This window comes from Eleutherodactylus coqui, chromosome 3 (assembly GCF_035609145.1).
Source record: "Eleutherodactylus coqui strain aEleCoq1 chromosome 3, aEleCoq1.hap1, whole genome shotgun sequence".
NCBI classification, from domain to species: Eukaryota; Metazoa; Chordata; class Amphibia; order Anura; family Eleutherodactylidae; genus Eleutherodactylus; species Eleutherodactylus coqui.
In genome coordinates this window covers 95,172,537-95,185,711 of record NC_089839.1, presented here as the reverse complement: position 1 = coordinate 95,185,711, position 13,175 = coordinate 95,172,537, and the positions used below count along the sequence as shown (strand labels likewise).

The 13,175-nt window shown below is 40.7% G+C and overlaps 1 protein-coding gene across 2 annotated transcripts in view; it reads left to right on the top strand.

Moving 5' to 3' along the window:
- The window catches only part of LTBP1 (latent transforming growth factor beta binding protein 1), a 373,900-nt gene that overhangs the window by 284,262 nt on the left and 76,463 nt on the right, over window positions 1-13,175 (top strand). For both annotated transcript variants that reach the window (XM_066595882.1, XM_066595883.1), the window contains 5 exons: window positions 405-524; window positions 1,746-1,871; window positions 2,947-3,069; window positions 6,364-6,486; window positions 11,286-11,411. In XM_066595882.1, the coding sequence (XP_066451979.1) occupies window positions 405-524; window positions 1,746-1,871; window positions 2,947-3,069; window positions 6,364-6,486; window positions 11,286-11,411 (618 nt within the window). The remainder of the gene's footprint in view (window positions 1-404; window positions 525-1,745; window positions 1,872-2,946; window positions 3,070-6,363; window positions 6,487-11,285; window positions 11,412-13,175) is intronic.

Below are 13,175 nucleotides of genomic sequence, written 5' to 3'. Positions count from 1 at the left end.
GTTGAGGTATTCAGCTGGGGTAAATTCTCACCTAATTCATACAAGAAATGGTTTGTAGTCTCTATAATGGCCAGTATTCCTTATGAGAAACGATATAAACTAAAAAATTACTTACGTAATGATTATACCTATTTAATGATCTCACAATTCCCTTACATTGCCTTAATTTACTTAAATATGTTTGGCAGGGCAGACAAATGAAATCCTCTAAAACCTTGAACTGCACTGGGAGATTAGGGATGATTGTAATTGTAATTTTGGTTTAATCCTACATTTGTCTCCATTGAAGTATTTCCCTGCAGCTTTCCTTTAGAAGTAATACAATCTGTTATACATTAAAGATCAGTTTTTAATTTTAGAAGGTATAGGATATTTCATGACCTCAGATATGGCTATTTCGGCAGATATTGACGAATGCTTGGTTCCAACCACATGTCCGTATGACAGATGTGTCAATAACCCTGGCTCGTTTGCCTGTGTGACGTGTCCTGATGGATATAGAGGATCTAATGGACGATGTTATGGTAAGTTTACTATGTTACAGACAAGGAGTTTATAAAGATTCTTGTCAGTAGAATGTATGTAATGAATATAAGCATCACCATCCTGAGAGCTTGAAGTACAAATAGGGTATCACGTCCAAGCCGGACAGCAAACGTTGCATTTTGATGTGACATAAAAGTTGTCTTAAAAGGACACTTAAAATTCTGAAAAACGAAACAAACAAATTGTGAAAAGGAAAATCTCACCCTAACATACTAATTTGAGGAATCCCTACATAGAAGCAGGATGATTGCCCCGATGAGGGCAATCCCACGTCCGGAACCTGGAACTACCTTGCCCGTCCCTAGGTGGTGATGAGGCGGGTGACAACTGTTAGATGTAATACACAATAGGTACAACAGTAAGAGTTAGCAGATGTTATACATCTCAACAAAATATTTACACTTCAGACTATTCTGAAAGTGTGAGGTCACCAAACGAACGTGAACCCAACCAGAACTCCACCAGGCAAATGATTAACCGGCGCCCTCTAAGGGAAGAGGCCATAACAAATACATTACGGTAATGGTTGATTGGCCACCTGGGGTAACCACCTCCCCGTTGACCAATGAAACTCTACACCAGTAGATGATGTCTTCATGAATGACAGGGTGCATGCGTCAGCAGTCACATGAGAGGGGGCTATTGTCATGACGTCACCTCGAATCCACTTCTTGGTTGCAGCTGCCATGCCATAACACACAGCTATCGGGCCTTCTGTGCAGCTGCTCAAAATGTTAGCGTTTCGGAATGAAGTATTCCACTGAACCAAAGTTTAGATTTGCTCAAGTCCCTTAAGAGTCTGAGCTGTACCTGTTATTTGGTACCTGCAAGTGAAGAGGCCATTCTAATAGTCTGTTAAAACCAAGATAATCAATACATCATTACAGCTGTGCAATAAACACTCCTCATTTCATTTTCCACTTCTTTTCCTGTTATTGGACAGATATGTGATCTGTATTATTAAATATTGCCTTGTGCTTTAATAAAGCCAGAAAATACAACCACCATTGGCTTTCCTTGATGAGCCTTTCAGAAAAATATGAAAATTGAAAGCAGATTTTGTTTCAAATGTAGACTGAAAATAAATTGGCTGGCATTGTGCCTGACTGTCTAATGAAAGTGACGTTCCTCCATGTCTGCACATTTGTACCTTATGTGTTTTTTTTTCTACCGACCTTCATTTTTTGTTTAATTTTTAGACGTCGATGAATGCCAAGAAGACACTTTGTTGTGTGCCAATGGTGACTGCTCCAATCTGGAGGGATCATACATGTGCACGTGCCGAACTGGATTTGAATCAACCTCTGACAGCAAGCAGTGCATTGGTAATTAGATGTTCCGCTGCAGTCTTACGTTTGTTTGTTTTTAGATGAAGGGTCAGTTCTGGGCTCGATGAGAATGTAGTAGAAGGCTATTGACCAATAGAGCCATCTGGTTCCATTTTTGAATGTCAGGCTTTTGTAACCTTCTTCATGTCATACCAGATTTGTTTTGTACTTTTAAGATTCTTAGAGGCGGTTTTAGACAAAAGATATGGTCGTGATCGGATGAGCTTTATGGAATGTTCTGATTGTGGTAAAAACCTTTTACATTGCCATGAATGCGAAAATCTCAGATTAATTTTTCTAGGTCCTCTCCTTAATGAGAAACGATGCCCCTCCTGACTCACGTGTAACAAAAACACGTAGGGAACCATAAAAATTCTGAAGTCTAAGGCTGGTTTCACATCAGCACTTCAAGGTTTTGTTGTTTAGCGCCATCCTAGGAGCCCAAAAAAGAAAAAAACTACAAGTACTAGAACTGGTACATGCTAGACCGGAATGGTGCCAGATGGAACCCATTCTTTATAATGGAGTCCATCTGACTTCTGTCCTGCTCTCCAGCATTTTACCAGATGAAATTGTGCAGCATGGTGAGTTAGTTTGTTCGGAATTTTGTGTCAAGACTCCAAACAGAACCTCCAGCACAGATGTGAACATGGCATAAGGATGGTTTCACATGCAGATATTTTGGGCGAAAATACAGTTTTCACAGTTTTTATGCTAGTATGACACCACCCTAATACTTTTCTTGATAAATGCAACAGATTTTCAATGGTCAGATTTGATTATTTGTTCACACAAGTCCCATAGTACTTATGAATGACCAACTTTCCATTCACACAGGAGACTTGGGAACCTGGTTTTCATGATCCCTGTGGGTCTCAGTAGTCGGATGCCCAGCAATCAATCATTTATCATCTATCCTGTAGACAAATTATTAATATTGTTAAAGGGTCAAACATTTTAAAGATTTATATAATATGTTCTCTGAGGTCAAAATGCTAGAATTTTTAAACGTTTTATGGGACATTGATAATCCGTCTGAATAACTATTGCTTTACAATTTCTAATTCCACAGACATTGATGAATGTCAGCTGGGTAATTTATGTCTGAATGGCAAGTGCCAAAACATTGAAGGTTCCTTTTTGTGCTCTTGCAACCAAGGCTATCAATTGAGCCCAGCTAGGGACAGATGCGATGGTATGTATTCCACTGTCTGCTTGTTTTGTATTTGATAAAATTCCATATATTTCCAGTATAATTTTATAATTTAAAGGCCCTGGATTAATAATATTGGCCTCTTATTGGTTGCCAAAGACAATAGGTCAATGGTTGTATACTGTTTGCAACATGTTATGCATAATGAATTTGGTCCTCTGTGTTACAACCTATATATATGAAACATGAGCACGGCCTTCTGCAAGGAAAAGCTGTAGAGCTGCAGCTGCTTCTTGTGTGTTGGACATTTTTTTTTGGGGGGGGGGGGGTGGGAAGGGGAGGAGGAAACATAGCAAAAGAATGAGAGCAGCAGCAGTTACACTACTACCAGCAACAGCACCTTTAGGGCAGAGCGTGCCTCTGGTGGAAGCATGAGAGGTGTAGCTCCATATTTGCATATTGAGATATTTTTCATTTGGTGAGGTAGTGGAAGAAGAAAACATGGTGAAAGCAGGAGAAGGACAGTAGCAACAGCACCACCACTGCTACCAGCAACATCACCTTGATGGCACAGTTTAGTCTTTGATATAAATCAAAGCTCAATCATATGTGACTAAAAATTGCTAGTGTGCTAACTAATCAGTGGAATCTTCCATGGAGATGCAGAAGTCTGATGAAGTCTATGCCTGGTTCATCTTTATAAACGTCAGCTGATCCATATTGTCTGTGGGTAGACGGGTGCATCTATGAGTTATCACACCCCTAGCTGTGCTGAACATCTTATCTGATAGCGCACTGGCAATGGGATAGGCAAACACCTCTAAAGCACGTCGTGCAAGTTCTGGTCACTCATACAGCTTGGACACTCAGTAATCAAAGGGGCCAACTCCATGTCTGATTATATCCATGCGGGAGCTGACATACTCTTGGACCATCATAGATAAGTGCTGCCTGTGACTGTCAGTCCCACCCTGTGCTCTTGCTGCAGGCTAAAATGGGCTGAAAAAACTATGCCACATCTGTTATACTGGGGAAATGCTGTGCTTAAGCTACTATAAAATTTATTGTTATGTCTCGCAAGTCTTGGGGGTACCATAAAACATGGAGTATCACTTTTGGCTTCATGCCCCACATGCAGGAGCTTTACGTAGTATGCTGCTAAGGATATGTAATGGCCCTGGCCATGCTTGCATGACCACAGGGCACCCTGCCACCGACAGCACTCTGCAATGCCAGGGACACATTATCACTCACATGACAGTTCAGGGCAGGATTGGCTTTTGAGCAAAGAAATGGCGGCTGGGCATCTTGAACTGTAGGTTAACACAGAGCATCACATTGCGAAAGGTGTCTGTGTCTACTTGCCTGAAGGGCAGCATTTCCACTGCAAGCAGCTGTTCAATGCTTGTGTTTAGGCTCTGTACTCATAGATGCTTGGGGTGGCATTTCTTTTTTACATTTCCATAGCTGGGGGATGGAGGGCTGGCTGTTGACCTGGAACATACTGGAATATGGGGTATATGTCAATTTTGTTGACGGTGGTGTTGATGATGGAGCTAAACTTCTGCTCTCCGTTTCCCACTCCTGGCTCTTAAGCCTGCAGTTCAGTCTTCAAATGCACAGAAGAGGCCTGAAGTAAGTGTAATACTGCCCCTATGCAAAACTGCCTCTCTGTGCTCAGAGGCTACTACATGAACAGGGAGGGAGCTGGGGGAAGAGACAACTACAGCAGAGGAAGAGGGAGCAGGATGAGAATGACCCTTTGCCCTCTGGCCGAGGTGGGCTCCCCAAGGCGGCGTGTGGTGGGAGTTCATGTGACTGTTCATGCACTTTGTGTTGACTTTGTTTACATTCTTGCCGTGTTTTCAATGCTAACCACAGATCTTACATATGACCAATCTTCTGTCATCACCTGTGGTTTCAAAGTCCTCTGAGCAGACCAAGCTGTGACCTGATGTTGGTGCTGCTGCAACTAGTAGTAGCTGATGGAGGCGGTACAGGCCTTTTGTTTTTATGCCACACCCTACTCCCTGCCATAGCATGGTGATGCCCTGCAACATTTGCCTCTTCCTTCTTCCCCTGCGAGCTGCTATGATGACTCTCACTGCCTGTCCATGTTAGATCAAACACCTCATTACCTTGCACTTCCTCTTTGTTGTCTTTCTCCTGAATGGACTCTATGTAACAGTGAGCATCAGGAACTAGAACCTCTATTTCCACATCTTCTTGAATAAACATTGCCTGTGCATGCGTACTTTCCTACCCTCATCTTCCTCTTCGAAGAGAAAAAAATGTCTGGGAATCAGTGCATTTATATGGCGGATATTCATCGCTGACTGATGCAGACTGTGACTGGGAGGAAGAGGAGGTTGTGGTAGTTGAGGCATGCTGTGTCATCCCCTCTATGACCTGCTCTGTATGCTACCAATGTAATGCACAAGCAGAACCACTTCTGAGGAATGGCAGCAAGCTCCTGCAGAAAGAAGAGCTGTTTCAGTGTGAGCTTCTTGAAGTACCAATTTGGCCCATCCTCTACCATCTCCACCACCACTACCACTACCAATACATCCCATACTACTTGCTTTCTTAATGTTTATATTCTAGTTTTTTAATGTTTTTTTTTTTAGTGTAGCTTTATGTAACTTTTCAGCTAACTTTGTAGTTTGCAGAAAACCACAGGTAGCTGCGTAAGGCCTGCCAATAATTTGTGACTTTGAGCAACATCTGAGCCTGCTGACACGCACTATGTGTATTTGCTGTTTCCCTGTTTGGGATTCTTTTTGGTTTATATTTACTATTAACCACTGACAAAAAACAGGTCACTTTGTGACCCCCTGATTGCCCCTAAATCCTCACTGCCAAGGGCCAACTCTCGTGCAGTAATTCAAATGCAGGCAGACAGGAAAAGCCTGTCCTATTTTAGACAGGATGTCACAGGCAGCGATGTCATCTTGCTACCTGCGCCTTCACCACAGACAAATCACTGAACAGTGGTGCAGTGTGCTCCCTTAAGCACACTTGCTGTATTCAGCTGTATTTGAGGAAGGGGGAACAGCTGGGTGGCTATCTTAGAGAGCGGCCCACACCCCCCCTGCCCCAACCCACTCTTGGAGACAGCCTCTCTCATTGTTGTGTTCTGGGGAACTCTTGGTCATGACTCAGGGAGCCCTAGACACAGAAGCATTTTTTTAAAGATTCTGATAAAAATGTGTTTTGTTTGAGTATAAATTATTATTTATTCTTGGGACAAGCCCTTTAATGCTATAGCACAAAGGTGAGATACATGTAATTAGAAAAAATGTAGCAATAACCACAGTTTTGTCTCTTTCTCTACAGATATTGATGAATGTCAAGATACAAGCTTGTGTGGGCATGGACAATGCAGGAATACCAGGGGATCTTTTACATGTATATGTAATAATGGCTACAAGTTATCTGCTGCTGGGGACCAATGTGAAGGTATGATTCATCTGTGTTGCTCTCAACCCCTGTGGGTCACTCACTATATCAATTTCTATTTACTGTTAAACTGGATTTATACAATATTGAAATCTACCTTTAGCCCTTTCATGTCTGGGGTCTGTTTGAATCGCTGAAAACAGTGTTTGAACAGAACTCAGAATAGAACTATTGACTCTACTTAGGTAAATGGAGACCAAATGTACACATTTTAGACTGTGTTTGACTTGTTTTTTGTTTGTTTACATCTTTTTTGGAGGACACCATAGTTCAGTTGACTAAACTATGGGCCCTCCAAAAATGCCGGAAATGAATCGAAACCATGTTTGCCCCATTTGTCTCAGTTTGCCTAATTACAGTCAATGGTTTTATTTGGGGTTGTGTTTTGAATACCATTCAAACAGAACCTTGGGCAGAAAGACTCAACGTAGAACTAATTGATATGTGAACCCAACCTTAACAAGTGTGGTGGCTGAATTGGAAAGGAAGTTGCCTACCTTCCTGCCCAATAGTAGCCAACTCTAATATGTCACTTCCCAAATCAGTCTGTCACAGTGTAATGCACTGGGCTTCTTCTGTTCCCCAGTGAGATATTTGTGGTGCAGTGCAATAGCCCAAATAATAAGTAGTGCAGAAAACATGGGAGGCAGGTTAGCTCACAGTTTACTTGTCATAAAACTTGATGGTTACAACATCCAAAGTTGGAGGCACAATTCTTGAAAAAACTCTTACTTTGCCCCTGGTAGCTGTGACTGTCCTGTTTCTCTCCGAGTCTGTGAAGAGGTTGTCACTCTCTCTTTTGGTAAAGGCTTTGCTAGCAGGCTGTTCTGTGTTATTTCATTCCTCAAAATTTTCCTGTGTATGGAACCCTGCAGTCTGTCTGCTATGACTTTATGTGCTCTGCTTCTCTGCATCGCACTACTAACATAGGACTAGGGGCTAGCTTCTGAGTTTGTGTCTGTGCAAACTGCAAAGCTGTGCTGTGTAACCTTCTGGCTACCACAGTATACCAATTGGCTAATTAGCCACCACCAAAACTAAAGTATAAATAGATATAAAACATTATATACAGTATAAAACTCTTACTCAAGCATAATAAAGGAGCTATGCAAAAGCATTTCTCAACTAACTCGGTGTATGCATCTTCAGAGTATCAACTACGTGTTTCTGGGTGCCACGTGTGTGCATGCTTCAAAGGTGCCTTTACATGGGATGACTCTCAGGCACATCTGCACAAGAAAAATGAAAAAGGCACATACAGAATCAAAGGAACTGGGCTAGGCAGTAGCACATGTAAAAAAGACTTGGATATACTAATAAATTAGAGATTCAACTTGAGTCAACAATGTGATGCAGCAGCCAAAAAGGCAAACACAATTCTGGGATGTATTAAGAGAAGCATAGAGTCTAGATTACGTGAGGTAATTATCCCCCTCTACTCTTCCTTAGTCAGACCTCATATGGAATACTGTATTCAGTTTTGGGCACACCCATTTAAAAAAGACATAGACAAACTGGAGCAAGTTCAGAGAAGAGCTACCAGGATGGTGAGCAGTCTGCAAATCATGTCCTATGAGGAACGGTTAAAGGATCTGGGAATGTTTAGCTTGCAAAAAGAAGATTGAGAGGAGACTTAATAGCTGTCTACAAATATCTGAAGGGTTGTCACAGTGCAGAGGGATCAGCCCTATTCTCATTTGTACAAGGAAAGACTAGAAGCAATGGGAAGCAGAGGAGACACAAATTAGATGCAGAGAGTGATGAATAAGTGGAACAAGTTACCACAGGAGGTGGTGAGTTCTCCTTCAATGGAAGTCTTCAGACAGAAGCTGTAGAGACCTCTGCCTGGGATGATTTAGTGAATCCTGCATTGAGCAGGGGGGTTGGACCAGATGACCCTGGAGATCCCTTTCAACTCTACCATTCTATGATGTTATGAATGGAACAGTGGCACGCATTTACACAGTTGTCAGAATTCCGGATGTGTAACATCTCAGGATTATAGGGGGTCTCAGTGGTCAGACCTCCACCGGTCAGGCTATCCAGTGGATATGGCATAATTTGCCAAGATGGGAAATACCATCTCAACTATAATGTACTACAATGCTGTAAATCGAGTTATCAGGATGCACCAATAATGTTAACGATGGCTGCATCTGTATTATACTTTTATTTTGTATACCGCAAATAAGCAATGCCTGCTATCCAGATATATGACAACACATGCCAGGTGAATAGGGCATAATAACACAGTTCTTTGGTGCATTTACTCATAAAACACATACGGTAGTTGTTCATCTTTTGACATCATGAATGCTTAAAAAAAAAAAGATTTTGCATAATACTGTTCAGTGAACCGTATATACTAGTTTTCTGAAATACCCTGCTTACATTGGGAACACTTTGTAAATCTGGAAACATATGGTAGATTTATATTAACAAATAGATGAAAAGTAACACAAAATGCCGCAATGTCTCCCAGCAATTTGCCCAACGTTACAGAGTTTCACCACTGTACATATGTCTAATCAAAGCAGACAGAAAATGTATTCTAAACAGCTGCTTGTGGGGCATTGATGATCTCGTCTACTCGTCTCCCTTGTGTTTTCCGCAATGACAGATGAATTATGTAAAACAAACCTCATAATCAAATCCTTTTATGACCCACTCTCTAAATTCTGAAAGCTGATTGATTCATTGAATCCAGTGTGCAGTCTGCTATCCTATTGCTCTCTAATGGCCATTGTGCGGATCTGAGAGCGACATTACAGGTAACTAAGAAGTCATTTAAAAAGAATATTAACAACCTTTGAACATAAATTTAGAATTGACATAAAATTATCTATAATTCAATCCGAAGCTGCTATTGTTATTTTCTTACCGAAGGCTAAAATCAGATTTCCTACTTTTGTAACGTACTCTTCCACGTACTGTCCTCTATGTGAGAGAGGCAAAGGCATAAAAGACAAGACCTTAACATCCGCACAAATTTTATTCAACATGTGCCATGACCAAAAGTCAATTTGGCACAAGGAATATATATATAAGCATACTTCTGCCAGAAATCCCTCAATGAGTTATTGGAATTGGACACAGATTGTAGCAATAAAGGTCAGCAGTAAAATTCAAACCTCTAAAATAAAAGCTCCGGCATAAATGCATGTGACATTTTTTATACCTCTTTGACTTTTGTTGTGTCAATCTTCTTTATATGTAGGCTGTATGAAAATGAAAAAAAAATGCTATAAATTGCTCCAGATTTTTCTAAATGTGCATAAAATAGAATGCTTTTGGCATGACATGCTGGGCATTGTGGACACTCTTATGTTAACATGTACTGTCATGCTTTTACACCAATCTTTTGTTACAAAAATGCACATTTTGATCATTATTTTCCAGGTGTTGCATTGAAACCTGTGAGTCAGTATTTACCTTCTTACAGTTATAACTGCTGGCCAAGGCCAGCGGCGCCATACACCCCCTCCTCCCACCGATCATGGCTGATGGTATCCTCTACCTTTTCACTTTTGCATGTTCCACACTGACTTCAATGCAGCCTGTATCTCTCATGGCCTGCATGGACAACCAGTCTGCCTATTAAAAGATCAGTGAGCATACCCAGCTCTCCAGTCCCTAACCAATTCTGAGGATTTCCTTGTTACTTAAGGCACCCTCCCCCACTGATGGGTGCCTGAGCAATGGGTTGTATTGGTTATTTTAAAGTGCTCCTGTTTGACTATGGGTTTTGACTTCTTGCCTTCTTAAGGTGACTACCCACTAGCGTTTTTTTTTCTGCTGCGAATTTGCTCCTATTTTTTCTTCCAATTGTCAATGGGACTTCCTAATGTTAAAACCGCAACGCGACGCAACGCAACTTCGCGTTTTTAACATTAGAAAGTCCCATTGACAATTGGAAGAAAAAATAGGAGCAAATTCGCAGCAGAAAAAAAACGCTAGTGGGTAGTCACCCTTACTCCACTTTATTGAATTCTGCCTGTCTTGACCTCGACTTCTTCTTTTACTTTGATTTGCCTTATTGCCGCCCGCCTTGACCCACTACTATCTCTCCATCGACTACTTTTCTACCTGTTCCACCAATACTCTGCTACAGTGCCTCTAACCTGTCTGTATCAGCTGCCACTGCATTAACACTACTTTGGGGGTAACGGCCTAGAGGCTTCTGCAGCTAAGACCAAATCCCTCAAAAAGAGGTTAAAGGGTAAAAAACAGAGGATTCCCCGGGTGCAGCCCTTGGGAGTAGCCCAAAGTCAAATCGGTTAGTGGCATAGTGAGTCTACATCTGCTATGTGACATAATGTAGTTTTAAAATTTAGTATTGTGGGTCTTATAGAACTCCATAAAAGTTTTACATTAAATTAAACACTAGATCATTAATTAGATGATTCATTCTTCTAATTATTATTTTATGTAGTTTGTATGGCTGATTGAGCAATGTTAATATACAATGTAGCCTGTCTGTATTGATGGAGAATGTGTTTTCCATTCCAGAAATTATAATTACATTTACATGGCAGCTCCTACCAGGGACTGTTCACATACTTGAAGTCTGGAGTTCTGTATAGAGCCAAGTTAAACTGTGCGTCATGAATACTCAGAAGATTACTAGAAATAGCCATACACAAGTGCACAATTTACTAAAGTCAACTTTTTCTGTGTTCTGTTCATTGAGATTCAAGAAAGTAATTATATTCCATCAAGCTAGAGAGTAATGTGGTTTCAAAATAATGGGCCACCCCATCATGAAATAATTGATCCATTTGCCAAAATTTTGATTGCAGACATAGATGAATGCCAGGAGCTAGATGAAGCCTGCCAGGGAGGAGGAAGCTGTTACAATACGGATGGGTCTTATACATGCGTTTGTCCAGATGGCTTCCTGCTCATAGATGGAAGAAGGTGTCAAGGTATAGTAAAAGCTATGGAAAACAGAAATCTTGCAGCTTTACAGAGAGGAATTAAATTAATATTAGGATAAGTTTACATTGCGCAAGCCAAACTGAAAAAGACATAACACAGCAATATTTTATGAAAGTACATCGGGCAATTAAATTATGTTCCAACAGTCAAATGAACCAATATTTAAAAGAAAATTGCCTAAAATAAATGGATCTTTATAATCCTGTATTGTTTGCATAATAACAGACCAAATATTTTTAAAGGCTATGTTCATTTTTGCATCCATTTTCTTATTTCTCCAGTGCATATAAAAGAAAATGAAGCAACATTGCCAATAGTAGTTAATTAAAAAACCTACCATTTTGTATCTACAGCACTTATGTAGGGCTATGTGTCCCCATAATAACACACTACATACAGGTAGTCCTATCATTCATTTATACTCTTTTCCATTTGTGTGATCAATCTACACTAGTATTGTGTGCAGTCTATGACCATGAAATCTCCGAAATCTGTATTGGAAAATATAGCCAACAGTGTTGAGTAGCTTGCTCTCTATAATACTGCATATGCCTACATACTGTAGATTTATGTATTGCTGGCTTCTCAAGGTAGGCACTGGGTATAAAGAGTTTAGGATATCTTTCATGGGGTCAGTAGAACTTTGCACACTCACTTATGGTCACACCCAATCCTGGGCTTTGATTTTTAGAGATGTGTTTGAAAGCGATCTACCAAATTGCAATTGTTGGTACTTGTTCATATCACGTTTCAGCCTCTACCCTAGGGTTCTACCACAATTGTTGAAAACAATATCCAAAAAGAACCATAGATTTTCATTACTAAAACGTGGGCAAAAGGTGCATGCTTTGGCTTCTATTGGAGCAAATATCAGTTCCTTTCCGGCATTTGTGCCATGAAGAATAGCGTAGTCAGTTGTGCTATTCCATCTGGCACAGATGCCGGAAAGCAATAGAAACTATTTCAAATAGAATCTGGGGCAGAGCCTAAAACATGATGTGGACGAGGCCTTCTAATGATCTTAGCTACCAAGTAGCACAGGTTTACAGAGCCCTGAATGCAATACTCACACATAATATATTGGCCCCAAACAAGGTAAATCTGTCTTGCACCTATTTATTTTTAGCCTGTTCCTATCCACATAGCAGAGCAGAATACAGATCATTTTTCTACCGTGAAATACTTTAAAGAGATTATCCACTGTGTCCAATGCTTGGTGGAAGAAGATCTATCGGAATTGTTTCATATTGACACACAGATTACTTTAGTTTATGTATTGCTTTTCCACCAACAATGGAAGTGTTATCTTTTCTCCAAATAGCAACTGAAAACAATTTATTACTAGTCGTCTGCTGCCGTGTCACATCAAGATTTAGAAGTTGCAAATTCTGCCAAATCGGATTTAAGTGTTCCACAAAGAGTCCTCAGCATTCTTGCAGTGTTCTCCTAGAAAGTATATAATGGTTGAACTTTGTAGCATCTGTTGGCTGTTCAAGTCACCTGGTTAATATTGCATTTGATGTTCATGAGTCCTGGGACCTTTTGGCAGTGGACAGCCAGACAATAGTCATCCATAACTCCCTACATCGGAATTCGAAACATCTGGTCATTTCAAGCCCAGTTGAAACCACAGAACTGCCTAGAAATGCGTCTTGACAACAAATCTACTAATACTTCCCACCCCACTGTAGTCCCAGTCACAGGACAGTGCAGCATAACACGTTAAGTAGCAAACAGGAACATGAACAAAT